Source organism: Salvia splendens, chromosome 11, assembly GCF_004379255.2.
Source record: "Salvia splendens isolate huo1 chromosome 11, SspV2, whole genome shotgun sequence".
Taxonomy (NCBI): Eukaryota; Viridiplantae; Streptophyta; class Magnoliopsida; order Lamiales; family Lamiaceae; genus Salvia; species Salvia splendens.
This window is the reverse complement of record NC_056042.1, coordinates 17,458,643-17,486,382: the sequence shown is the minus strand read 5'-3', so window position 1 is coordinate 17,486,382 and position 27,740 is coordinate 17,458,643. Positions and strand designations below refer to the sequence as shown.

Below are 27,740 nucleotides of genomic sequence, written 5' to 3'. Positions count from 1 at the left end.
TTAATAAAAGATTTAATTATCCAGCAAATTAAATACCAACAGAATTTAATCAAGCCTTTTTCTGGCCTAAGGCTAAGGATAATTAAAGAAAAACCATAACCCAAATATCTAAGCTATAATTACGAACTCAACGTTTGTATATGGTCTCCACCAATTGGTCTGCAATTTATGAAGCCTTTTTCTAATATTATCGCCACCTGCACTGTAGGGACAATAATCCTAAGAAATAGCAAGTTCATATGGCGGACTTCTCAAATATAAATGGTATGAACTAGAATGTAGTTTCCAATATTATCGCCACCTGCTCTGTGGGGACAATAATCCTAAGAAACTACGAGATTCAGAAGTTCACACAAGATTTATGAGATAGCTTGGTCTTGTTAGCAGCACATAAGCATTGTTATGGGAGTGTGTTGTAGAAATGAGATTCTGTAATGCTAAATTCGGTGGTCTTGCTTAGGCAACATTAGGCGGCCATGCCACTCTGTGGTCTCTAGACTATTCTTCGGTGTTGTGACCAGTAATATTGTAAGATTTTAATGTGTATTGACTTCCTCTGGAGGGTACAAAATTTTAATTTTACAGTTGTAAGATTTTGAAAAGTTTTATGGTTAATCTAATCAAATTTCTTACATAAGTTTATGACAAATAGTAAAATACTCTGTTTTGCAGTGCAATTCAAATCGTCACAATGTCGTTCAATCCTCTTTCTGCAATTCTCAAAGAAAACAAACTAGAGGGCAAAAATTACATAGAATGGAAATAAAATTTGGACATCGTTCTTACAGCTGAAGAGTACAACTTTGTGCTCATAACCCCGCGACCTCCAGTACCGGCGGTTAACGCTGCGGTAGGACTCAGAGATGCACATAGAAAGTGGCATAAGGCGAATGAGATGGCTAAGTGCTACATGTTGGCATCTATGTCTTCAGTACTCAAGCATCAGCATTCTGCCATGGAAACTGCCACTGAAATTATGCAGAATCTCAAGAATCTTTTTGGTACTCAGAATCGAACGGCTAAGTCTCAAGCCTTTCGGAGTATCATGTCGAAGACAATGAAGGAGGGCTCGTCTGTGAGGGATCATGTCCTCGAGATGATGGGCCACCTCAACCAGATTGAGGTGTTGGGAGGGACGATCGATCCCGAGTCCCAGGTAACAATCATCCTTCAAAGTCTTCCCCAAAGCTTCCAGCAGTTCAAGCTCAACTTTGAGATGAACAAAAGGAATTACACCTTGGAAGAACTATTGACTGAACTTCAGTCAGCAGAGGACCTTATGGTCCAGGCTAAGGCTACCATGATGACTTCGGCACCTCGTTCCTCTGGCTTCAAGCCTAGCAAAGGAAAAAGAAGGCACCGAACTCATAATCGGGCAAAATGGCTAAGGGAAAGAAGAAGAAAAGGGCAAACAAGAAGCCCTCGGGGAAGTGTTTCAAGTGCGGAGAAAAGGGGCATTGGAAGCCAGACTGTCCTAAAAGGGGCAAGGCTACAGGTATGCACCAAGCTTTAGTAGTTGAGTCATGTTTGACTTTGACATCTACTTGCACTTGGGTTATTGACACAGAAGCCACTGATCATATTTGTTTTGATCCTGACTTAATGCAGGTGACAAGACGGCTACATGATCGTGAGATCGAAGTCCAGCTGGGTGACGCTACCAAAGTGGCGGCTGTTGCAGTGGAAGACATTTATTTGCGTTTTAGTAGTGATAGATTTTTTATTTTGAAGAATGTTTGTTGATACTTTCTTTTAGAAGAAATTTAATTTCAGTTTCTAAATTGGTTTATGATGGATATTCGATTTCTTTTAATGACAACTGCGTTATTAAGAAAGATGGTTCTTATATCTGTCGTGGTATCATGGAAAACAATCTGTACACAATCACTTCTACACAATTTAGTAATCGCAAATCAGAACTCAATACAACATCGAAAATTTCAAAGAAACGAAAGTAACCTTCAAGTTCAATGAACGAAACGTACTTATGACACCTTAGACTTGGTCATGCAAATGAAAGGATGATACATTCTCTTGTTCAACAAGATCTTATTAAAGGTCTAGAGGAGGAACCTTTTCATAAGTGTGAGTCATGCTTAGAAGACAAGATGACCAAGAGGCCTTTTAAGGCTAAGGGCAATAGGGCCAAGGAAGTACTTGAGCTCGTTCATTCCGATGTATGTGGACCAATGTGTACGGAGGCAAGAGGTAGTTTTCGATACTTCATCACATTTATTGATGACTTCTCGAAAATTGGATATGTCTATTTGATGCGTCACAAGTCAGAGTCTTTTGACAAGTTTAAAGACTTTAAGACTCTTGTGGAGAAGTATCATGGAAAGAATATCAAAAGCCTACGATATGATCATGGAGGCGAATACCTCAGTGCCGAATTTTTGGACTACTTATCGGAGTCGGGTATTGAATCCCAACTGACTGCACCGGGCACGCCCCAGCAGAACGGCGTGGCTGAAAGAAGGAACAGGACCTTGTTAAATATGGTTCGATCGATGATGAGTTATGCACGTCTGCCTATTTCGTTTTGGGGACATGCCTTGCTTTCTGCAAGCCATATTTTAGACAATTTACCATCAAAATCCGTACCTACTACTCCTTATGAGTTGTGGACTGGGCGCAAGCCCAATCTAGCACATCTCAAGATTTGGGGTTGCCCGGCTCATGTATTGGAAAAGGATCCAACTAAGCTAGGATCAAGGACGGAGGTATGTTTGTTTATAGGATACCCCAAAGGGACGAAAGGTTATGAATTCTTTAGTCTCCGAGACAAGAAAGTCATTGTGAGTACTCACGCGATATTCTTAGAGGAAGACTATGTAATGAATCATAAACCCAGCAGTGAAGTGGCTCTTGATGAGCTAACTTCTGTCACAAGTTTTATTAACCAAGAACAAGTACCAAGTGTACAAACAATTCCCGAAACTTCAACTTCTACTCAAAATATTGTAGTGCCGCGCCGCAGTGGGAGGGTCTCGCATGAGCCCGACAGATACATTGGTTTGGGAGAATCTATGGATCACTCCTCGGACAGCAATGTATTAGATCCCTGGAACTTTGCGGAGGCACAGGCAGATGTCGATCATTGCGAATGGGTGAAAGCAATGGATTCGGAACTACAATCTATGATAGACAATGACGTCTACGATTTGTCCGTCCTACCTGAAGGTTGTACTGCCATTGGGAGCAAGTGGATATATAAGCGTAAACGTGGACCCGATGGACGAGTTAAATTCTTTAAGGCAAGACTAGTGGCCAAGGGGTATACCCAAAAGGAAGGCGTCGATTATGACGAGACCTTCTCCCTAGTGGCCATGCTCAAATCGATCCGGATACTATTGTCTAGTGCAGCTTATATGGATTGGGATGTATGACAGATGGACGTTAAGACTGCGTTTCTAAACGGCGGTCTTGAGGAGACCATCTACACGGAACAACCTGAAGGATATGCCATAAAGGGCAAAGAACACATGGTTTGGAAGCTTAAGAAGGCCATTTATGGCCTCAAGCAAGCATCTAGATCGTGGAACCAATGTTTCGATCAAACTGTTCACAAATTTGGATTCGAAAAGTGCCCAAGTGAAAGCTGCGTGTATAAGAAAGTTGATAAGTGGAATGTGGTGTTCTTTGTTTATATGTTGATGACATTCTTCTAATTGGAAACAATAAAAAGATATTGTCATCAGTAGGAACATGGTTGTCGAACCAGTTCGAGATGAAGGATATGGGACACATCCTCGGGATCAAGGTTCTTCGGAATCGAGAAAAGAAGATGTTGTGCTTATCTCAAGAACCTTACATCAACACAGTACTTAGTCGTTTTAGCATGCAGGACGCCAAGAAAGATTTCTTACCTTTTAGACACGGCATCCATTTATCTCAAGAGATGTGCCCTAAAACGCCGTCGAGATACAAGCAATGAGAAGGATTCCATACGCTTCGGCAGTTGGAAGTTTCATGTATGCTATGCTTTGTACTAGACCTGATATTTGCTTTGTTGTTGGCATGGTGGCCAGGTATCAGTCGAATCCGGGCCAAGGACATTGGACTACCGTAAAGAACATACTCAAGTACCTTAAACGGACTAAGGATTATGCTCTAGTTTACAATGCAGTCGAGCTCTGTCCTTTGGGATGTACTGACTCAGACTTTCAAGCTGATCAGGACTCGAGAAAATCTACTTCAGGCTATATGTTCACCTTAGGAGGTGGAGCCGTAATTTGGAAGAGTGTGAAGCAGAAATGCATCGCGGACTCGACCATGGAAGCCGAGTATGTGGCCGCTTCGGAGGCTGCAAAAGAGGCTGTATGGTTCAAGAACTTCCTTATGGATTTAGGCGTGGTTTCGAATCTGCCCAAGAGCATCACCATTTATTGTGACAATTCTGATGCTGTTGCAAACTCGAAAGAACCAAGAGCTCACAAAGCGAGCAAACACATAGAGCGGAAGTATCATATCATCAGGGATATAGTGCAGAGAGGAGACATACAAGTGGGCAAGATTGCGTCAGAGAACAACCTGGTAGATCCTTTTACAAAGGCTTTGGCGGTGAAACCGTTCGAGTGCCACATTGAAGGGATGGGCGTTCGACTCATTCAAGACCTCAACTCGCTTTCAGTATAAGTGGGAGAAATTTTAGACGTGTGCACTACCATTTTGTATACTCGAAAGCTGTTTTGAGTATAAGTGGGAGATTGTTAGGGTTTTGTATACTAGAAATCACCTTTCGAGTGATTGGATACTGTAAAACTCTAATTGTTATTTTCCAATAAATGCAACAGATTATTTTTTGTCATAATGTTGTTATGTTTTACATTTAGTGGTTGTTTATTGCATATTTAAATATATCAGCAAACATAACAAAATCTAACGTAACAAAGTCTAAGTCTTTGTTTTAGTAGACTGTTTGTGGGCGTTGTCCAATTTAAGGTAACACGGTCAGTTCTAAACAAAGAAAAATAAGAATTTCACAACCTAGATAGGCCTAGACTACCTATCGAGAAAGGTTGCAATGTCAGTCCGATTATTTCTAAGCCTTATTGAAATAAGATGACGTTGGTGTGGTATAGCACTGAATGGATCTAACAGCAAGACGAGTCTTTATGCTATCTACTGAAAGACGAGGTCTTGATAATTAATTTCTTAATCAATGTACGTTAGCATTGAGCATACGATATTGAGTATCTACTACTTTGACTTACCAAAGGTGCGGGTTTTTCGTCACCCAATGATCCAGGTATATTGGGTAGTGGCGATCATTATCTAGCGGTGCTAGGATTGCTGTTACATTGAATCGTGCGCGAGGAGAGTCTCGTTTGATAACATCCACAAGAGGAGCTCGAAACAAGCTTTTTTTATTCGGAACCTAGCTAGTTGGAGTTTAATTACTCTATGAATAATAAATAAGAGTTTCTTGCAAAATCCACTCTTTGAGATTAAAATATGTTAATTAATTAAGTCCATAGCAGACAATAATTAATTAATGGATGTTTCTATCTTAAGCACGGGAAATAAATTAAATGCAATTAAAGGAAACCCGGAATACTTGTAATTTTGGATTTGGAAGGCAGTGCAATATTACTTCTGTAGTGGCTGCTTGTAATATTCCAATATAAGCTTATATTAAATTGTGGGTTCAATTTAATTAGTAAAACGCTAATTGGGTGAGGCCTGTTCTAAATTCTTCCTTAGATCCCTGACTGGGCCCGAGAGAGTTCAAAATTTTTCCTCTTCCGTGAGCTGAGTTCTGTCTTTGTTACTCAAGTCCTAGTACATTGGTGAGATTTGCCCACACAAATATCAGCGTATAGTCCGACACACCAGACAGAAGGTTCGAGGTCGAGTACTGAAGATCTTCGCATGGAGAAGACGCAAGCCATCATCGATTCTTGATTGAATCAACAATGTAAATTGGCTACTTCCGGCATGTTTTAGGGTTCTTATATGCTAAAGCATGTTTTAATTCAAGTTATGAGCATGATACATGTGATAATTACGCGAATAGAATTTGTCTAAATAATCTACAAAATAGATCAAATTTATGTGATCGGTAAATTACTGCACGCTTCCGCTGCCAACCCCTTCATAAACACCACTACCTAAATTCTTGTGCCAAAATAGAAACGTCTCGCTTAGGCCGGGACAGAGGTTGTATTATTTTAGTTTCATGATTATATAATTACCGAGAGGGGTTTGAAATTTTAGTGAACAGGATTAAAATACATTAAATACGGGATGCAATTTGCTTTGGCTAGGCAGCTGCAGCTTATAACCGACCTCACACTTATCCAACACTTTGAATGGCCCAAAATACCTCAATTTAAGCTTATGAAACTGATGGTCTTTCAATGTATTTTGTCTATAAGGTTGTAGCTTCAAATACACTCAATCACCAAACTGTAAATACCTTTCAGATCTATATTTATCATGTTGACTCTTCGTTCTTCTTTGAGTTTTCTCCAAATTAAACTTCAAAACCTGAATCATAGCCTCCTATAGAAACTAAATTGTTATCTACGGTGTGTACTATAGAATCACTGATAAGTCACATTCTAGGTCTTGGTTACTGGTCAGTATAACATGTTTAATTGGATTATATCTACAAAACAGTTGCTAAAGTGTGCAAGAAAAGGCTACCAGTCAGTACGAAAGGGGTCGGATAAACCAGGTGAAAAGAGCGCCAGAAGGGTGCAATACTGACCAGGATGCATGCTAAAAAGGCTCGAGATGGAGAAGAAGGATTGCTGGGAAGGATCAACCACAAACAAGGGAAAAAGAGTCATTTCATGAAGAGAGTGTACCCTAAAAAGCAAGGCAGGCCTCCCTATAAAAGGAAGCCACTTGGAGAGAAAAAGGGGGGATCATCATCGAAATTCACACTTAGTTAGAGTATTCTCTCTCGGTAGATCAGTTCCTTCAGCATAATCCAAAATCTTCCCATTCCTCGCCACAGCCATGGTCACGTGATGTTCCACCGGAGAATCGCCTTTCATCGTTCCAGCCAGTATATTCCGTAGTCATAATAGTTTCATCGCCCGGAGTGGCAAAACAATCTTTTCTCGCTTTCCTAGTTAATCTTACTTGTTTTCCTTTCGTTGGATCTATTGCATTTTCAATACTTGTTATCTTTTAAATTGTTTTGTTGGGATCCAAACGTTTTATGCAATGAAGTCGTTTTTATGCATCGCTTTCGGTTTGAATCTGTTTCATTCTTCCTAGGTAGCTTAGATCTAGTTGTAGCGGTAATTTCTAAGTGTTGAAGGCATGATTTCATTTGGAGCTGCTTGATTTGTGATTGTTAGTTAAGTTGTTGTTTAGATTTAATTTCTTAAGTAATTAAGTATGAAATGTGAGTTTACGTGAATTCTGTTATCTTGCATGTCGTGCAGTATGTGTAGTTCTTGATTTCGCTCTTTTAATCTTCGAATTTTAGTGAGTTAATTTGTGGATCTGAATTGTGGAGTTGTTAATCTGTAATTTCATCAATGGAATCTGAGTTTGTTTGATTTTGTTCATGCTTGTTGAAGAAGACAGCATACACATCCAAGTTTGGGACCACTTTAGCTTTTTAGTTACTTTTGTTTTTGTCCTTTACTTTTCTGTTGGTACCCTACAGATCAGACAGTATAGCCACCAACCACCACTTTTTTTCTCTGATATTCCGTTTAGCCTATTATAGTAACCGAGTAGTTTCCACATGTCCCTGAAACACCTTGTCCCCCACTCTCACGTACACAGCCACATGTCGATCACTTTCACACCACCCAGTCAGTAGAGTACCACATTTAATTCCTGTCTAGGTAGAATCTCAACCCAAGCGTGGTAGCTAACCAAACCCCTCCAGACTATCACCACAATTACCCAAAGCGCATCTATCGCTGTGGGATTCAACCCTTACCTCTACTATACTAGCCAATAGAAGTGGGTGGAGGAATTTCTTTGATGCCAGGTTCAGGTCGGCTGGGGCTTCTATTCTGACCAGGAGGATACACCCTTGCTTAACACGACACCTGCAAGCCTGCGAGCTTAGCTTTCAGTCATCAAATATTTTTCGGACCTCAAATATTAATTTAGAGAACGTACTGACCACAAGAATACCAATTCGGTGAAACTCCAAATTGTATTTAAGTGTCCTTTTTACTTTGTTTCCATACTTAGAAAATATGGGGGGAAAATGATAAAGGGGAGATTTGAAAAGGATAGGGTGAAATTTGAATTTAGTGTTTGGTGCAGCTTTGCAGGACAGGACAGCGACTAGGAGGGCGCGTGGTGCAGAGACAGGACAGGCGACGTCCAATCAGAAGGCAGCGCTCCCAACCGTCTCCCACACGAAGCGGCGCGACCTGGAAACTGCCTATTACCGGTTAAAACCCTCAACTGCTCCATTCCACTCTAAAACGCCAACCGCCCATTCCCCTTCACCTCACAAACCCTTACCTGCATTCTCTCTTCCAAAATACCCACCGTTATTCACGAAATCAACACCCACACTACCACCAAAATTCACCAAAAACCACCGACTCAAACCATGGGGAAGAAGAAGATGGCCAGAAAATAAGCCGCGGAGAAACCCCCTTCAATCCTCCGATATGAAACCCCCGAGTTAGAACTGCCGACTGAAGAGCGGCCGCCAAGCCCACAACCATAACCACAAGAGCCGATTCCTCAGGCTCCGGCGATGGTTCCCATGAACGTACTGGCGAAGTTCCTCAGGCAGCACGACCCGAATAAAGATTGGGCGGCTGCTTTGGCGGGTTTTAGCCAAATCGGAGGCGGATCGAACATGACCGGAGGAACCCCGGAAGTACCACACCCAGAAACATATGTTCAGCCCACGGTGCACCCACCAACCTCCATTCCGACTTCCTCAACAACCCCACCAGAAAAGAAATCTCCCTCGACGACCGCACCATCAGAAACCTCGAAACCCTCCCCAACTCACCAACAAATCGAACCAATGGATGTTGACCCCCTTTCCGCCTATTATGACTCGGACCTAGATGAAACCGAAGGGAAAGAAAGGGAAGGGAAGCCGGGAGGAAGGAGATGAATCAGAGAGAACGCCGGTAGCGGAACCCGTTCCCCAAGGAATGGGAAAAGATGAGATAGATCTGAATGAAACGGCTAAAAAGCAGGGCCTTATGACTGATGAGGAGTTTGAGGCGCTTTTAGATGAGGTGACCAGGATTGAAGATGGCACTGCCGAGATGGCTGAGGGTCTGGACCTCGCATCAAAGGCAGTAGGAGGAGGTGAAGAAGCTAGCACGGTAAGCGACTAAAAAGGCATAGCCCACCAACCAGGAGACAAGGTGGAAGAGAAACAGACTGAAGACGAAGAGCCGAAGTCAGGGACTCCCCAGCCAGAAGCAGGGGAGAGTGATACACACATCGAGGAGAAGGAGACCGAGGTACAACCAGTGGAACCAGAGAAGGTGGTACCACCAGTATTGAAACCGAAAGCAGTTAGAAAATTGGTGTTGAAGGATGATCCGAAGGCAGAACGGAAGAAGCCAAAGAAAGTATCGCAAAGATGCTTCGGGAAATGGACATCCAGCAAGGCAGGAGCAAACACAGCAGCAAGTGCAGTGGAGATCTCAGGTGAAGAAGAAAGGACTACTCCTACAAAACCTGGGGAGGAATCCTTGTCAGCTACCAACTTGAAAGATGCCTCGACAGCAACCGAAGTGGTCTCACCCACGCCGAGTGGCCAGAGAGAGGAAACTGACAAGATGGCTGAGGGTCTAGACCTCGCATCGGAGTCAATAGGTCACGCAGAGCCAGTAGATGACAGTACCCATATCCGCGTGGAGACCCAGCCTGCTGCCCAGAAGGAGCCTTCGACACCAATAGAGGAGAGACTGGAGGAAGACGAAGACGGAGATGAAGATAGGTACCTCCAGGAGAGGAAAAGGAAGGGGAAAGCCCCTGTTACAAAGAAGCCAAGCAGCAAGAAGCAACGCACGGTCAACACCGGCATCGTCATCACAGAGTCAGATCAGAGAGCCCCACTGCGCCAAAGGGAGCCGAGTGACAGTGAGTATACCGCCAGTGAAGAATCGGGGTCAGAAAGCGACGTCTCCCTAGAGGACGAGGAGTATGGAGAAAAGCAGCTCCCACACAACCATCGTGAGTTGATGCATCCTCCGGTGGAAAGATTGAAGTACCGGCATTGGAGAGTGGAGCTCACATACGAGCTAATAGTAGACATGAAGCATTTCAGCACCAAAAAGCTGCAGGATGCATTTGATGACAAAGATGATGGCAGCAAGCAGATTAAAAGCGGGAAGGTACTCTATTTTCCCTCTCTTGATGAATTGAATGCCCGAGAGCCTTTCTTGTCGCATTTGAGTGCGTTGTGTTTTGACTGGTTGTTGGAGAATAGAGACCCGAGTATACCTATTAGGTTGGCAAAGAAATTTTTCACCACCTTTAGATTCAGGGTCACTGCTGACCTGGATGAAGAGTCCATAACCTTTAGGGTATTCGGGAGAGAAGTGAGGACGAGCTTGATCGAGTGGACGGTCAGATTGGGAATGTGTAGCTTAGAAGAGGCCATAGGGCCAGAATGGAGAAGTAGGGAGAGGGGGATTCCCCGGAGGCACATCGAATTTGAACCCCAGGAAGCGTGGGTGGAACTAACTCACCCAGCTGTTGGGTAGTTTTCATCTACCATATCCCGCTCCATTCATTTCAACAACCCCATCTTGCGCCTGGTCCAACTCTACCTGGACTTCAATCTGCTAGGGCAGTCAAATTCGGCCGTCCGGACGTCCATGACTGAACTCTACCTCCTCTGGTGCGCCAAGCGCGGGAGGAGAGTGCATCTGGGATTCTGGACCGCTTATCAATGCCACCTCATTGCCACACCCTGCAAGAAATCTATCCCTTTGCCACATATTGGGAGCCTTCGTGAGGAACAACATTACTATTTTGGAGGCCGAAGGTTTATCTCCCTTGTATATGGTGGACCCTCCTGGCCCATTTGATACGTCTTTCTTCGTCCGCACGAATACTGTCTATATCAGAGAAGGAGCCCCGCGTTTTTACGCCATGGGTGAAGAAGCTATCCCTGCTGGAAGCGTAGCAGATGGCCAAGGCACGCAGGTTCAGGCTCAGAGGCCAGCAAACCTGGAAAGAGCGGTAGCAGAGTTAGCAGAGGAGAACAGGCAAGCCAAAGCGGAGTTGACCCGTCTGACGAATGTGATGGAAAGTATTCTGAAAGAGTTAGCGAAAGGGAAGACAGTTAAGGGAGCTGGAACAAGTGGCCATGGAGGCCAGACTGATAAACCACAGGTAACCGAGAAGGAAGGAGAAGAGCCAGAGGAAGAAGGTGCCGATGAACCGGCAGAGTCTGAGGAGAATCAATCCGATACCGAGGAAGAGGAACCCAAGGAACCACCTGCACCCAGCCCTGCCCCGCGAAGGAGCATAAGGAATATGTGACCACCCCACTGACGAGTTAGTTTTCTTTTTCAGTTTTAGTTTTTTTTTTATTTTATTTGTTGTTCTGTTGTTTTAGGTAGAGTAATTTTGTGTAGTATGTGTGTGCAAACCCCATTCACAACACTTAGCCTATTCAATAGTCTAAGTGTGAGAAGTACAGGGTTTGCTACTTTGGCGCATGTGTATGTGTTTGTTTTCTTTTCGTGTGCATGTTAACTCACACTTAGCCTATTGCATAGTCTAAGTGTGAGAAGTTTATGTATATATCTGTTTGTGTTTGTTGAGTTCTGTTTAAGTCTTCAACTCTCCCACTTATCCTATTGCATAGTCTAAGTGTGAGAAGTTTTAGACTAAGTATGTTTTGTTCTTATTTTGTTAATGCGTATGTATGTCGGCCATACTAGCCATTCCCATTTTCCAATTCACAGCCATATCTGAGGGCAGACACTTGTGAATTGGGAGGGGGAGACAATTACCAGTATGACATGTATATATGTGTGGTCTGTGTTAAATGTGTGTGCTAGTGTTTGTTTAGGTCTAGGATTTGTATATATGTGTTTATTAATGGGCTTAATACTCAACTGCCTCGAATTGACGGTGAGGGGAATTGAGGGAGATAATGCATGCTGGACAATGGAAACCACCCCCTTAGTATCTCCTAGTCAGTATAGATGATGCAAGTATGATAGAAAAAACCCATCCTTAGAGCCAGATACAAAAGCCATCTTAAATGGTGTGTTATAAGCCTAAGTGGAACCACTTTCCACCAATTTAGAAAAGAAAAGAGTGGTTGCCACATTATGCCTAGGGTAAGGTGACCGCGTGTAGCAAGTCCTGAAAGCATAGGAAACCCCCATCCAAAAAAAAACCATCCCTTAGAACCCCTCTTTCTAGCCAATTTTATACCCAGATATAACCCACTAGCCACTGGGACTGTGTGTGTGCGAGGCATAAGGCAATAAGGCGACTGGCCAGGAGCACATACAGAAAAAACCAACTGGAGAAAGAAGTCGATGGGTAAGGAGAAAATCGACCAGGAAAAACCCAGGTCTAAAAAATAAGAAGGAATAAGGGTGGCGAAGCCACAATAAAAAAATGTTGAAGAAAATGGTCGAAAAAAACTTGACCACAAAAAGAAGGAAGAAGGAATAAGGGTGGCGAAGCCACAAAGAAGCTAGTTGACCAGTTGAAGTCCAATATCAGGAAACGTCAAGCCGTAGAGAAGCAACAGCCAAGAGCTCAAATGCACACAGTTCCCCCACATCAAAATAAAGTAGTAGTTTTTGAACCTTAGAGCCTTAGGAACATCCACCCCAAACATTACAAACCAATAACCCCATTACAAGCCTTAAAGCCCTTCAGGAGCCGCACGTGAGATCTAAGTCCGAAGCATCAGTGGTTCAGCATTTTGAGAGAAGACAGTCCTAACATCCCCGGTGAGGAATGAGTGACTGAGCGAATCTGGTGTTTGGCCAAGAGTTTGGGTGATCTTGATGAGTAGATATACTGACTGGGAAGGAAAAGGGGGGCGACAGTAGTTCAAGGCTGTCTAAGGCCGGATTGCACCTGATCCCAAGGGGAGGGATGGTTGAAAATATAGCCCGTTCAATGTGTTTAAGTGCTTGTGTTACTGTTTATATGTGTTTGTCCGTCGTGTATGTGTTGTTCTTTGCGTCATAGTTTAGAGTCTAGTTTAGGATAGGGTCGGTCAGGGGTGTAACCAGGCTAGAATTCGACTTATTTCCTTTTGTTTGTTCTTCACGCTTGAGGACAAGCATGTGGTAAGTGTGAGCAGTTTGATAAGTCATATTCTAGGCCTTGGTTACTGGTCAGTATAACGTGTTTAATTGGATTATATTTGCAAAACAGTTGCTAAAGTGTGCAGGAAAAGGGTACTAGTCAGTACGAAAGGGGTCGGATAACTCAGGTGAAAAGAGCGCCAGAAGGGTGCAATACTGACCAGGATGCATGCCAAAAAGGCTCGAGTAGAGAAGAAGGATTGTTGTGAAGGATCAACCACAAACAAGGGCAAAAGAGTCATTTCACGAAGAGAGTCTACTCTAAAAAGTAAGGGCAGGCCTCCCTATAAAAGAAAGCCACTTGGAGAGAAAAAGGGGGGATCATCATCGACATTCACACTTAGTTAGAGTATTCTCACTAGGTAGATCCGTTCCTTCAGCATAATCCAATATCTTCTCATTCCTCGCCACAGCCATGGTCACCTGAAGTTCCACCGAAGAATCGCCTTCCATCATTCCAGCCAGTTCATTCCCTAGTCATAGCAGTTTCATCGCCCGGAGTGGCAAAACAATCTTTACTGGCTTTCCTAGTTAATCTTACTTGTTTTCCTTTCGTTAGATCTGTTGCATTTTCAATACTTGTTATCTTTTGAAGTGTTTTGTTGGGATCCAAACATTTTATGCAATGAAGTCGTTTTTATGCATCGCGTTCGGTTTGAATCTGTTTCATTCTGCCAAGGTAGCTTAGATCTAGTTGTAGCAGTAATTTCTAAGTGTTGAAAGCATGATTTCATTTGAAGCTGCTTGATCTGTGATTGTTAGTTAAGTTGCTGTTTAGATTTAATTTCTGAAGTGATTAAGTTTGAAATGTGAGTTTACGTGAATTCTGTCATCTTGCATGTCGTCCAGTATGTGTAGTTCTTGATTTCGCTCGTTTAATCTTCGAATTTTAGTGAGTTAATTTCTGGATCTGAATTGTGGAGTTGTTAATCTGTAATTTCATCTATGGAATCTGAGTTTGTTTGATTTTGTTCAAGCTTGTTGAAGAAGACAACATACACATCCAAGTTTGGGACCACTTTAGCTTTTTAGTTACTTTTGCTTTTGTCCTTTACTTTTCTGTTGGTACCCTACAGATCTGACAGTATAGCCACCAACCACCACTTTTTTTCTCTGATATTCCGTTTAGCCTTTTATAGTAACCGAGTAGTTTCCACATGTCCCTGAAACACCTTGTCCCCCACTCTCACGTACACAACCAGATGTCGATTACTTTCACACCACCCAGTCAGCAGAGTACCACCTTTAATTCCTATCTAGGTAGAATCTCAACCCAAGCGTGGTAGCTAACCAAACCCCTCCAGACTATTACCACAATTACCCAAAGCGCATCCATCTCTGTGGGATTCGACCCTTACCTCCACTATACTAGCCTGTAGAAGTGGGTTGAGGAATTTCTTTGATGCCAGGTTCAGGTCGGCTGTGACTTCTATCCTGAGCAGGAGGATACACCCTTGCTTAACACGATACCTGCAAGCCTGCGAGCTTAGCTTTCAGTCATCAATCACCTTTAAAGTAGGGAATGTGAATAGGTGGAGCATAACCATATAAGGCTTCAAAGGAACTGCATCCGATAGCTAAGTGATGACAGGTGTTGTACCATGAACTGGGTGTACCAAAATTCAGCCAAACTGATTCATTTACTCCAATGGGTATTTTGGTCTCCACACATACATCTTAGATAGGTTTGTAAGCATTTATTGACCACTTCGGTTTGGCCATCACTTTTAGAATGGTAAGCCGTGGACATATGTAGCTCTATCCCTTGTAATTTGAAAAAATCTTGCTAGAACTTGCTGACAAAAACAACATCCCTGGCACTGATCAAGATATTAAGAAGGCCATGTAGTTTGAATAGATTATCTAGGAAGGCTTGAGCAACCACCAAAACTAAATATGGATGTTTCATACAACAAAAATGAACATACTTAATGAGCCTATCCACTACTATCAAAACTGTTATGTTACCAAAAGTCCAAGCTGACATGTGAGCTAGCCTACTATCAAAACTGTTATGTTACCAAAAGTCCAAGCTGACATGTGAGCTAGCTTCATCAGGTATAGGGAGAGGTTGTAGAAGGCCAGGGAGGACACTATTATCATACTTGAATCTTTGGCAAATATCACATGCACGAATGTAGTTCCTGATATCTTTCTCCATGTGATTTCAAAAGAATAATGCAGCCAACCTCTTATGAGTAATAATAACAAAAATTCCCGAGTGACCCCCCATACTTGTGTCATGGAACAACTAAATGAGCTTATTCCTCGACCCTTCATCATTTCCCACCACCCACCTAATCCTAATGCGGTTCAACCTACCTAGAAGTTTGAGAAAGAACTGACAAAGAAAATTTGAACGGAGCTTTTAAAACACACATCTCTTTTCATTAATATAAAATGACATTAATTACATAAAATTTAAAAGATCTAATTATCCGAGCGACTTCACGGGACACGTAGGTAAATCAAATATCTCGATAGAAGGGAATTTAATTATGAAAACATGTGCTAAAATTCTCTTTCTCCACGTTTTGGGCCAATGAGGAACTACTCTGACATGGGTCCAAGTCCATGCACATAAGCTTTTTCTTTAAGCTTTTTGACCCCTCATTCTGTGTTAAAAGCAAATAAGAAAAATAAAGAAATACTCCCTTCATCCATAAAAAAAATAATTTAATTTGTGGACGGCATGAGTTTAACTAAAAATTGGTAAATAAGAGAGAATGACAAAAAATCAGTAAAGTATGAGAGAGAAACAAGAGAAAAGTGAGTAAAGTACGAGAGAAAAACTTTCCGTTTTCAGAAATGGGACTATATTTTTTGTGGACATATCAAAAATGACAAAGTGCAACTATTTTTCGTGGATAGAGGGAGTAGTTTAAAAACACTTAACAGTAACACTAATTGATGTAGAACTTGGAGACAGATGTCAATTTAAAGCTCTTCACCTTATTACTATCCTCGTTTCATAAAAGAATTTCACATCTATGAAGCTATATGATGCACAAAATTTGCAAGGGTTGTATTCCCCGTCCTAGATGACACACTCCAAATAATAAGATGACACATTTCTTATTGGAAATACTTCAATTAATACACCAAATCATTTTTTCTCTCACATATCCCAACTCTCTTTCTCTGTCCATTTAATACTTATCCCAATTAACCTACCACTCCTAAAATCTCGTGCAGACTAAGAAATATGTCATTTTAGCTGACCTGTATATTAGCAACCACAATGATTTGAAAAGATGACATCCCGGCATCCAAATCACAAATTACTCAACCCAATAAAATTAAGAACTACCAAAATGGCAAATTAAGAACTACCAAAATGGCTGAGAGTAAATACAGAGCGATAACAACCCAACAACCAAAGAATCTAGATGAGGATTTGTCTGAATCCAAATTTCATTTCGTACAGTGAAGTCCTAATTTGTTTACATGTATACTTGCCGTTATTTAACTGTCACCTTTGAGTGAAGAGGGACCATGCGCTATGAGACTATGACCACATTGCAATGCAACCTTATTCATGGTGATATCGACTAGTCTGAACTTTGAGGAACAAACTTGACATGGGAGAATCAAAGTTAAGGACTTTAATAGTTCATGCTTGTTTTATTCAACAAATTAAAGCAAGCTAAATCAAAGACAAAAATAGAGGCAATGGTTGTTTAATTCAATATTGCAGGATACTAATATTTGCAATGTTGCTGGAATGCAAAATAATTGATTTAACATTATGATTCCATGATCACAATTCTTAGCTCTAGACCTGAGGAGATGCAAAATACAAAAATATGCATGATCCCAAGCTCTCCTAAACATTTTAGGACAGTGTGGTTGATACGATCATCCTCTACATATTATTAGGGAATATCCTTAAGATATTATTCTATTTAGTTATCTTTTATTTCACCATATCTTTTCCATATCTTTGTTTTCTTGTTCAATAAGTTAGGTAGGAGTATTCTACTATTATAAATAGGAGATCTTGTTATCATATTTAGTCATCCAATCTATAAATCAATGAATTACATATTTTCCCTAAACTTGTCTTGAGCAACAAGAATATTATCGTTCCATATTTGCTGCCCAACGGAGAACGTCCGTGGAACCGCAAATCGTGGCCTTTCCTTCGAGCACGTCGAAGGTTTGATCACCTTATCTCTCCGAGAAGTTAGCCATCCGGCCTCGTTACGGAGAACGTCCGTAACAACTGGTGCTTTCATTCCCGTACTCATCTTCCATCTTCGTTCATCTATATTTCCCAAAAAAAAAAAAAAAAAAAAAAAAAAAAAAAAAAAAAAAAATTCAGCCACAGCACTACCACTCATGCCGTCAACATACCATGGCCCATCTACGTCGGAACGGCCGACGAGGGAAGCGACGCCGGCGCTGCATATAGGCCAGCCGCGTCGTCCCGACCAATCAGGGAAGGCTTCGGTCGACCCAATCACTTTAGGGTTTGCCAAATTAAATGCACGCCTCGACAGTATGGATCGACGGGTGGACATATTGGAGTCGCGTATGAACACGAACGACCGGCGACTAGGGAAGCTTCGACCGCCACAACGGCCTGATCCGGAACCACCGTACGGTCTTCCTGAGCGTGGTGGCGCTGATTGGGACAAGCAGCATCGACGTTACACCCAGCCTACGTACCGGCGGCCACAACACCACCAGTCGGATAGGTACCCACCGCCGCCTCCGTATCAGCCGGATAGGCGCCGGCCGTACCACCTCCACCAAACTCGTTATCCTCTGCCCGAACACTATCAACCCTTCGACTATGGAGAGGTCATTACTCACACGCATTCGCCAACACGAGACGGCGACGGGGAGCTGTGTGATTCAGAGGACCCCATATTAGATGCAGAGCTTTGTGATTCAGAGAACTCCATATTAGAGGCAGTAGCAAAGAAACTCATGGATCGTGGCTTGCCTAGTGAGAATTGGGGATCTAGGGAAGGTGATGTAGACGGGGTGAAACTCCCTCCGGAGTTCGTTGGGAATAGGCCGGTGGCACGGCCAGTAGCGTTGCTGGATGAACGCGTTAGTTGGCGCGAGGGCCGACCAGAGAAGCAATGCCTGGTGCAGTGGGAAGATGATGCGTTCACGCCAACGTGGGAACCGGTTGAGGCGATTGGTAGGCAGTTCCCGGAGGTTCGCCTTGTGGACAAGGCGATTTTTAACGGAGGGGGGGTTGATACGAGACCCCCGACACTTGACGCAACAGCGGAGCCGCATGCCGAGCTGGAGCATGCCGAGCTGGAGCATGCCGAGCTGGAGCATGCCGAGCTGGAGCGTGCCGAGCTGGAGGCGACAACAGCCGAGCAGCGTGCCGAGCTGGAGGCGACAACAGCCGAGCAGCTCGACGCAGAGCTTCCGGAGCCGAGCAGCACGACGCAGCCGAGCAGCACGACGCAATGCGTGAATGACCGAAGTGAAGAATTGATTGTGTCGAAGAGATCCTTGAGGCCGAGAGACAAGGTCAAGGCGCCGAACAAGTTCAAGAACGTCCACCAAATCAGCAGGAGTTCGATCAATTGCCGCGAGTTTGTCGTGGAAATTGCTCGTGGTTCCGCCGAGAAGGAAGATCACGGAGATGGCAGACTCGAAGACCAACAAGTTCCATCTTGTGATGAAATTGACCCACCGTGCAGCCCCGATATGAGTAAAGAGACGGAGGAAGAGGCATTATTAGGCGATGTAGAGGAGGTTGATTCCATTGAGGAAGTGAAGAAGGCTGCCGTTGCTCGAATGACAACTCCCGGTGTTGTTGGGAATTGTTTTAGTGAAAATGGTGGTGCTTATCTAGGTGCATTAGTTGAAAATAGAGTTGCACCGTCCTTTCCAATACATGGGAAGGAGATTGCTTGTATCTATGGGGATTTGCATGTTAGGGATGCTACACGTCTGAATCCTCGATCAACATCGCTCGACACCGATGCGAGGTTAATCCCTCCGCGCAATGACACGCCATGTTTGAGCATTCTGAGAGGCGTGAACAAGATTTTCATTTTGGCATGGAATTCTGCCGACAACATTGGGTCTCCTTTGTTGATTTTTGACAAGGGTGAAAAAGGGAGACATTCAGCTGTTCGATATGTGTTTGATCCGGGAGGAGACGCCTAGCTAAAGCTTTTGCTTTCAACTCTCGTCAATGGTTCGTGGTTCCCACCTTGAGGACAAGGTGGATTTCAACCGTGGGGGAGTTGATACGATCATCCTCTACATATTATTAGGGAATATCCTTAAGATATTATTCTATTTAGTTATCTTTTATTTCACCATATCTTTTCCATATCTTTGTTTTCTTGTTCAATAAGTTAGGTAGGAGTATTCTACTATTATAAATAGGAGATCTTGTTATCATATTTAGTCATCCAATCTATAAATCAATGAATTACATATTTTCCCTAAACTTGTCTTGAGCAACAAGAATATTATCGTTCCATATTTGCTGCCCAACGGAGAACGTCCGTGGAACCGCAAATCGTGGCCTTTCCTTCGAGCACGTCGAAGGTTCGATCACCTTATCTCTCCGAGAAGTTAGCCATCCGGCCTCGTTACGGAGGACGTCCGTAACAGTGGTATATGAAATAGTATAACTCATCAACATAGCTAATTGGAAAGATTAATTTTTGTATGATCTTCTTAACATGTTCAACCAGGCTAATACCAAGTAAAGTCCAATGGAAACATGAGAGATTAACAGAAAATCAACTTCATTTCAAATACAAAGCAACATGACAAAATGAAAAGCTACAATAGCAATGAAAGTAGATGTGGACATACTCGGAGAAACGTGGGACATATGTCAATCATGTTCAATTCTCTTTCCCTGCCGAGGATGTCTTGAACCAAGGTATCCAAACAGACGTAGTTTCTTGATACTTCTTGTATGCCTGAGCCCTGTACTCCTGTTTCAACATCCGCTCCTCGACAAGAATCGTAACGTAGGCCAAGCACAAACTATTAACGAATGCACCATATAAACTCCACCCAGAATCCAAGTTCCAAGCAAAGACCGCCAATCCCCACCACCACAGCTGCTCGCCAAAATAGTTTGGATGGCGTGAGTAGTACCACATACCCTCATCAAGATTCGGCACTAATGACTGTCTGAGCTGTTTCCGCCTCTCGTTGCAGCTAACGAAATTGTGAAGCTGCGTATCAGCAAAATATGCAACCGTGACACCAGTTAAGCAAACTAGTGCAGCAGCAACATCCCAGGCATTAATCTGGCTGTCTTTTGTGTGGATAACATAGAGAGGCAAGCATATTGCGATCAAGAAAACCTGCCATTCCATCAAAATCATAAAAGAAAAACATTTTTAAGCATTATGTTTGTTGACGACATTCATCAAACAGTTCAACTACAACCTGCTGCGAAAGATAGACAGCAAAGAATGACATCCACCACCAGTTTGTGCCGAATTGACGCCGCAAATCGCTAAATCTCCAGTCTTCTCGTGCACCCCACTGCCATCTTTCGCGGCGGAAGTAGCTGTGAGTGAGCCGCAAGGACCAAATCCACGTCAAAAGAATCACGAGCCTCGATCTTAAACCATTGGATTCTGCAATTTGATGGGTTGCGAAGTAGTGTACCAACATTACAGGTATCACCGTCCAATACATATCTATCATCTGCAATAACCGACAATGAAAATTGAAAATTGGAAAATTGAATAACGAGGTAAAAGCGTGGTACAATACAGAACAGACCCAGTGGCTGGATTGGAGAAGACCCACAAGCCAAAAGAGTAGATTGACATTAAGAAAGAAGAGAGCGTTGGCTAAGAGAAGGGGGTGGTGGTAGCACCACGCCCAGAGGGGAGAGAGCGATTCGGGTGATTCTGTGGCGGAGCAGCGGCGGAGGAAGGAGAGATAGAAGAGAAGTGAAGGGAGAGGAACAAGAAGCGCAACCGCGGCGTTGCGGAGATTGTTGGGGTGAGGTTTGCAGCTCGACTCTTCCATGCCGATAGTCCCAACAAACTAAACTATCATCTGCTCTTTCGGATCTTGCAAAACTGATGTTCCTCTGCTAGTAATTTAAGATAATTTGATATGATTTTTAAAAAACTAAAGTCAAATTTTGGTCCCTTGTCCTACAATTCTTTTTAGTTCTTTATATTGAATTTTTGACCTTTCAGTCCTTTACATATTGTTTTGATACTTTTTGGTCTCAAGTAAGGTTACAAACTTAATTTATGGGACCCAAAAAGAATTTTATGAAAAATATAGGGGACTAAAATTGGACTTTAGTTCTAGATTATAATTAATTTATTAAATTGGTCCAACATTTGACTGTTAATTTTAACATAAAATGGTTATTTTGGACTAAAACAATATGTTTATGACCAAAAGATACCAAAACAATATGTTATGCACCAAAAGGTCACAAACTTAATATAAGAAATCAAAAAGAATTTTAGGGAAAATGTAAGGGACCAAAATTGGACTTTAGTCTTTTTGAAAAAACTGCAGCGTCTTATACTCACTCGGAATTTTTGAAATAATTAAAATAAAATTGGTAAAGTGAAAAATAGATAAAAAGAAAAGTGTCTTAGTAGAATATGAGTTTCACCTTTAATCATTAGAGAGAAAGAAATTTTCATAAACGAAAAGTTTATATTTATCAAAGATATACAAAAAGGAATTAGTTTTTATTTTTAGAGGATGAAGAAAATAATTAATACTCCCTCCGTCCTATAAAAATATGGGCAGTGAGATATGGCATGAGAATTAAGACAAAATTGGTAAAGTAAGAGAGAGGATGAGAATAGTATGATAAAGTAAGAGAGAGGAGAAGATGTTATGGTAAAGTAAGAGAGAGAAGGAGAATGGTAGTTAAAGTAGAGTTAGTGGATAGTGGTACCTACATTATTTAATTGATATAACTTTCCAAAAATGGAATGCACATATTTTTGTGGGACGGACGAAAATGGAAAGTGCATATATTTTTATGGGACAGAGGGGAGTAGTTGTTTTTTATATACTTTAATTCTCATTCCTACATAATTTAATAATAACTGATGCAAATTTACTTTCATGTCAATGGTCAGTGAGATACATTTCAGGATATCTACGAAAAATAATTTCATTTTAATATTTTAGGTTGTACACAAAAAGTACTATCACTTCAAAAATAGAAACTTCATCTCTTACTTTACTCATTTTTTTCCTTCTCTATCTTACTTTTTTTTTCTCTCTAAATACTTTACCCACTTCTTCTCCTTCTCTATCTTACTTCAATAAAACTCTTGTTGTCCACAAATGAGACTATTTTCTGTGGACGGGAGAGTATATTGATTTTTATTTCATTCCCTTTATCTATAATAATTATCTAAGTTTGTCATTTTCATAACTAATGTTATCACCCGTGCTGCACAAGACAAATGATTTTCGAATAATGAAATTTTTTTAAGGTAAATAGAATAAAAAAAAGAGAATGATAAGCATATAATGATATTTATGATTAAGAATATGTATTAATTACATTAAGTATTCATATTATTATAAACAATTAATAACATTATAAATAATAACAAAAAGAAAAACGCACTCCTCCCAAGTCACTCTATATGAAACATTTCATAATCGGCAGACGATGCCTACAACTTTAATTTATGAGAGTGTGAGTATATAAAAAAAGAGATGGACACAAAAAAAAACTTTAAGTGCAGTAAAATAAAATAAAATAAATGAACCATGTATTACCAATGTTATGCACGGGACATAAGAAATCTGACCCTAACTCGGCCCGAAACCCTGTTAGAGTTTTGTGTACTAGAAATCACCTTTCGAGTGATTGAATACTGTAAAAACTCTTATTTTATTTCTAAGGAATAAAACAAATTATTTTTGTCATAATGATGTTATGTTACACATTTACATATTGTTTTTACATATTTAAATGTTGTAACAAACGTAACAAGTCAAAGTCTTTGTCTTAGTATACCGGTTGTGGGTGGCGTCCACTTTAAGGAAAGTGAGATATTTTTTATGGGACGGAGGGAGTAATAAATAGTTAAAGTGAACAAATGTTAAAAAAAAGAGAATAATGTAGAGAAAAAGTTTGTTAATATTTTTAACTTACAGTTTAGCAGTACGTTTTAATGTTTATTATATATTACTTTATTTAATTATATATATTTTAATATTCATAGTATTTCAGTTTGATCATTGGCTAGACTGGTCATAAAATATGTACAAAGTGTAAGAGCATCCACATCGGCGAGTGGCAGCTCCTCCGTCCGTCCGTGCCAGGGCGCGACACCGCTGTCCGCCGCTGCGCTCATGCCGCTGGCACGGCGCTGCTCGATGCATCGAGCACGTCCATGCCAGCGAGCAGCATACGTGGCAGGCGGTCGCAATTTGATTTTTTTTTAAATCTGATTTTAATTAAAAAATCCGATTAGAAATAAAAAAAAAATATTTTCCCACTTTCCCAAAAATTATATTCGTTTTCTACCCACTTTTAATTTATTTTTCAATTTTTTTCCCCCAAAAATACACATTATCATCTATAAATACCCCCACTTTCACACTCAAAAATTCACACCACACTACACAATTCTCATCTACATTCTCTCATTTCCATTCTTAATTTTCAATCTTTCTTCCACTTCTACAACATAACAATGTCCGGCCACGGCGATCACCCCCGGCTCCCAGGGTTGGAACCCCGAGTAGTTTGGTTCACAACCGTTTCCTAGTTCGGAAACGGAATATTCGGCCCCTTGATAAGGCTCGTTTCATGCATTGATTTTGGGTGATATTACATGCTTTTTTTCAGAGATAGTGCGCAAATTTGAGATTAAGTGTGCAGATATTTGCTGGGTCAAGTAGATGCTGCAAATTGACCGAGCAGATGCAAAAGGAGCAGAAAAAGAGTAAAAAGTGTCAAAAATCCGTTAGGTCAAAGAGAATTATCAGGAGAGCAGGTGCGTGAAAAATCTGCCGGACCCAGGAACGCACATAAATTACCCGGGGCGGGGAAAATGGAGCAGAAAAAGTGAAGAAATGAGCAGATTTAAAAGATCCTATTTTAAGGGTACAAACGTGAAATCATGAAGAGCATACCCTAGGGATTCGAGCTTGAAGCCTCCCTATATAAAAGGACCAGCATGAATAAAGAAGGTAGCGCTTAACGCTACCATTCTCGTAGTTTAGGTAGGAAACTCTCATAGGCGCTTAACGCCACTGCTCTCTTAGCTTAGTTTAGTTGAGTTGCTGATTTCTTAGCTTAGTTTAGATAGTTCACTGCTTTCTTAGCTTAGTTCAATGGTTTCAACGGTGGAATTGACGACTTCGATGTTGGATCCTTGCTTTGTTTACCGCTTTTGAGACGATGTAGTTAGATCTCGAGTTTCATCAGAGGAATTGACGACTCCGCCTTTGGATCTCGACCTATTTCTGGTTTTATGAAGCTTTGGTGTTTATTTTCATGTTGATGATGCTATTTACTCATGTTTCTTGGATGCATTTCGCAATTGGTGGCCTAGATGTTTAGATCCATGATGTTTACATGATTTCTAGTAGTTTAGAGGTTCAGATCTAGTTATTCACGTGCTCGATTTATGAGATCTGTTAGTTTAGGTGATGCATGCAAGGTTAATCTATGTTTATTCCTCTTTCTGCTTGACCCAGGAAAGTAGATCTGGTAGTTCTAGTTTGAATTTCGTGTTTACGTTTCGTTTTTTATGTTGGATTGTGGTGGATCTGAATCTGTGCTGGTGGATCTGAAGTTCTCTGTTTCTATTCTGCATGATTATGGCTGTTTACTGTTCGATCTCGCATCTGCTAGACCCAGTAGCTTAGATCTGTTAGTTTAGGCTTTAATTTCATGTTTAAATTTAGATCTGAGATTGCTTTGTTTTCATGGTGTTTAATGCTCTGTTTTGTTCTGTATTTCCCGTTGGATTCATGAAGAAGATGAAGTTTGCTGGTAGTTAGATTCAGATCTGCTTTAGTTTGTTAGTTACAGCTTTCTTGTCAGTAGCTATTTAGGAAAATCTATTCTGCTGCTTTTCTTACGATCTATTGTCTGGCTGTTTTAGGAAACTTATTTGCTTGACCCAGGAAATTCGGTGAATGTTCCAAAGTTAAATTCAGTTTCGAATCATGCATGCATTTATATTTCAAGCAATTTCCATTCTCTGGACCCAGTAGATAGAATAGATTAGGTTTAATTTCCCATGTCTAGTAGTTAAAACTCAACCCTCTCGTTGCATGGCAGCAGCCGATCACTTTTTTGATTGTGTCTTAGAAACAATCTCGAGTAGGTCCCTAGTCTCTGTGGTTAGACCCTGCTCTTGCCGCTTATACTTCGTAATATTTGTTGCAAAAGTGGGAAAATTATAAATCTTGTTGAAAGGAGGAACACGTGCACACGACACACGTGCTAAAAATCCTCTCTTCAAATGGCGCTGTTGTCGGGGACTAGGCGTTATCTACTTGATGTTGTTTCTATGACACTGTAAATAGCTTTCGACTTTCTTTAATTTTCTGTTTTTGATCGTTTTCTTTTGTCCAGGCAAGACTTCTTATCTAAGGTGTTTTCCAATGTTGAAAAAAAATCAAGGCTGAAGTGGAGAAGGAAAGCTCTCCGATTACATGTGGCTGAAAGAATGCCTATGGGTCAGGGAGTTTTCTTGTTCTTTCAATTTTATGATTAATGGTTGCATATATGATCCTTGGATACTTTAGAAGATCATTTTGTAAATACTTTTAGTCGACTTTTAATTCTTGTAAATAGTTTTCTAAGAAAAATCCAAAAACATTTAAAAAAAATTAATTAAAAAAATTTAAAAAATTAGAAAATTGCAAAAAGATTTTTAGTTTTTTTAATCCCTTTTTCTAATAAGTTTATTTAAAAAGTTTTTATTTTCAAAAAAAATATATAATAAAATTAGGGATAATTCGGAGTTACGCGTAATGGAAGAAACTCCACTACGCATGCACCTAATTATTGCCTAACTGGTCAGTTTGCTAAGTACTCTTCGGGAATCTGCTGGGTCATGTAGATAGGAATGAATTTGAAATTTTTTGGACTGAACCAGTATACTCCCAAGAACACTTTAGCAAAAGTTGTACATAGTGTGAATATGTTTTTTCTGAAATTCATTATTAAAATCCAAACAAAGAAAAAATTTTAATCCCAAGAATATTTTCGAAATTCTAAGTAAATCTGGGAAAGAAGTTTATAAATGAAAATTTTTTTTGGATCTTACATCCACTTGACCAGTTTGCTTAAGAATTTCAAGTTTTAATTTCGTAGGTTAGGAAGAGAGTACAAGGGACCTCCAAGGAATTCCAAGGATAAAGCTCCCAATTCAGGAAATAAGGAAGACGACTACCTAACCCAGCAGAATGGCAAGTCAGAAACAGGGGAAACAGAGGATTCCGACCAGCAGGGGGTGGCCAAATCTGCTCTACCAACTCCAGAACTGTCGATGCTGATGTACCAGCAAGAGAGGACTTACCCCCGTGTCATCCAGCAAGAGAGCAAGGAATCCCCAAAGAAGATGCAACCCCCATGACCAGCAAGAGGACGATGACAAGCACCACCAGCACCCCCAGGAAGGCTGACTCCAAAAAGAGCCATAAGCAAAATTAATTCCCCCCCAAAACCAAGTAATTTTAATTTCTGTTTTTTAGTTCTTAGTTTTTAGTTTTGTCAAGTAGTATGCATGCTAGGTTGTTTTATGTTGTTTTCTATGCCTTCTCCCACTTAGGCCATGGCTTGGCCTAAGTGTGAGAAGTTTGTGTGCTTAGCATGTTTTGTTTTCTACGTTTCTTGTGGATCTACTCACACTTAGCCCATGGCTTGGCCCAAGTGTGAGGAGACTGTTATGTGTATATGTCTTGTTTGTGTTTTACCTTCTTACACTTAGCCCAATGCTTGGTCTAAGTGTGAGAAGTTTGTGTTTTGTTGTGTTTGTTTCATGTCGCCACTAATTGCCCTGTTTTCCACTTCATTGGGATTGCTTGGGGACAAGCATGGATGAAGTGGGAGGGGGGAGAGCAGTTAGTGCAGTCAGTGTCAAGCATGTAAATAATATGTTAGGTCTAAGAGTTAGTAGAAGTTTATTTTAGGATCTGTTTTTATGCATAACTGGTATAAAAATAGCAAAAGCCCGTTAGGGAGGGTAATTGAAGAGGGAATACATGCTAATTTGTGAATCTTTTTTTCCTTAATAAATCTAAGTCAGTTGGAAGAAGTAAGAACGATAGAAAATGCCTTAATTTGAACTAACTGTGAAAACCCTCTTAAAAGTGAGTTATAAGCCTAGAGTAGAACACTTTCTACTAAACACAAATAGAGTGGCTGTCATTGATGCTAAGGGAAAAATGATACGGGTAGTAAGGACTAAAGGCAATAGGGATAACCATTTGAGCTCAATTCTTTCGAACTTGCTGAACATGCCTCATTGGAAGGGCACCCCTTAGTGAAATGTACTAAATTTT

At 41.1% G+C, this 27,740-nt stretch overlaps 2 protein-coding genes across 2 annotated transcripts; one reads left to right on the top strand and one right to left on the bottom strand.

The window, feature by feature from the left end:
* The first annotated feature begins 9,014 nt into the window (after positions 1–9,014).
* On the top strand, positions 9,015–10,673 carry LOC121754535 (ABC transporter F family member 4-like). The gene is made up of 2 exons (XM_042149874.1): positions 9,015–9,264; positions 9,316–10,673. The coding sequence occupies exons 1-2, from the start codon at positions 9,015–9,017 to the stop codon at positions 10,671–10,673; spliced, it is 1,608 nt and encodes a 535-aa protein (XP_042005808.1).
* Positions 10,674–19,886: 9,213 nt separating this feature from the next.
* Positions 19,887–21,300, bottom strand: LOC121753611 (uncharacterized protein C594.04c-like). Its single transcript, XM_042148830.1, has 3 exons — positions 20,994–21,300; positions 20,652–20,915; positions 19,887–20,566 (listed from the first exon to the last, which is right to left on the bottom strand). Exons 1-3 carry the CDS (start codon positions 21,243–21,245, stop codon positions 20,096–20,098), a joined length of 987 nt encoding a protein of 328 aa, XP_042004764.1. The 5' UTR covers positions 21,246–21,300; the 3' UTR covers positions 19,887–20,095.
* Between the last annotated feature and the right edge of the window lie 6,440 nt (positions 21,301–27,740).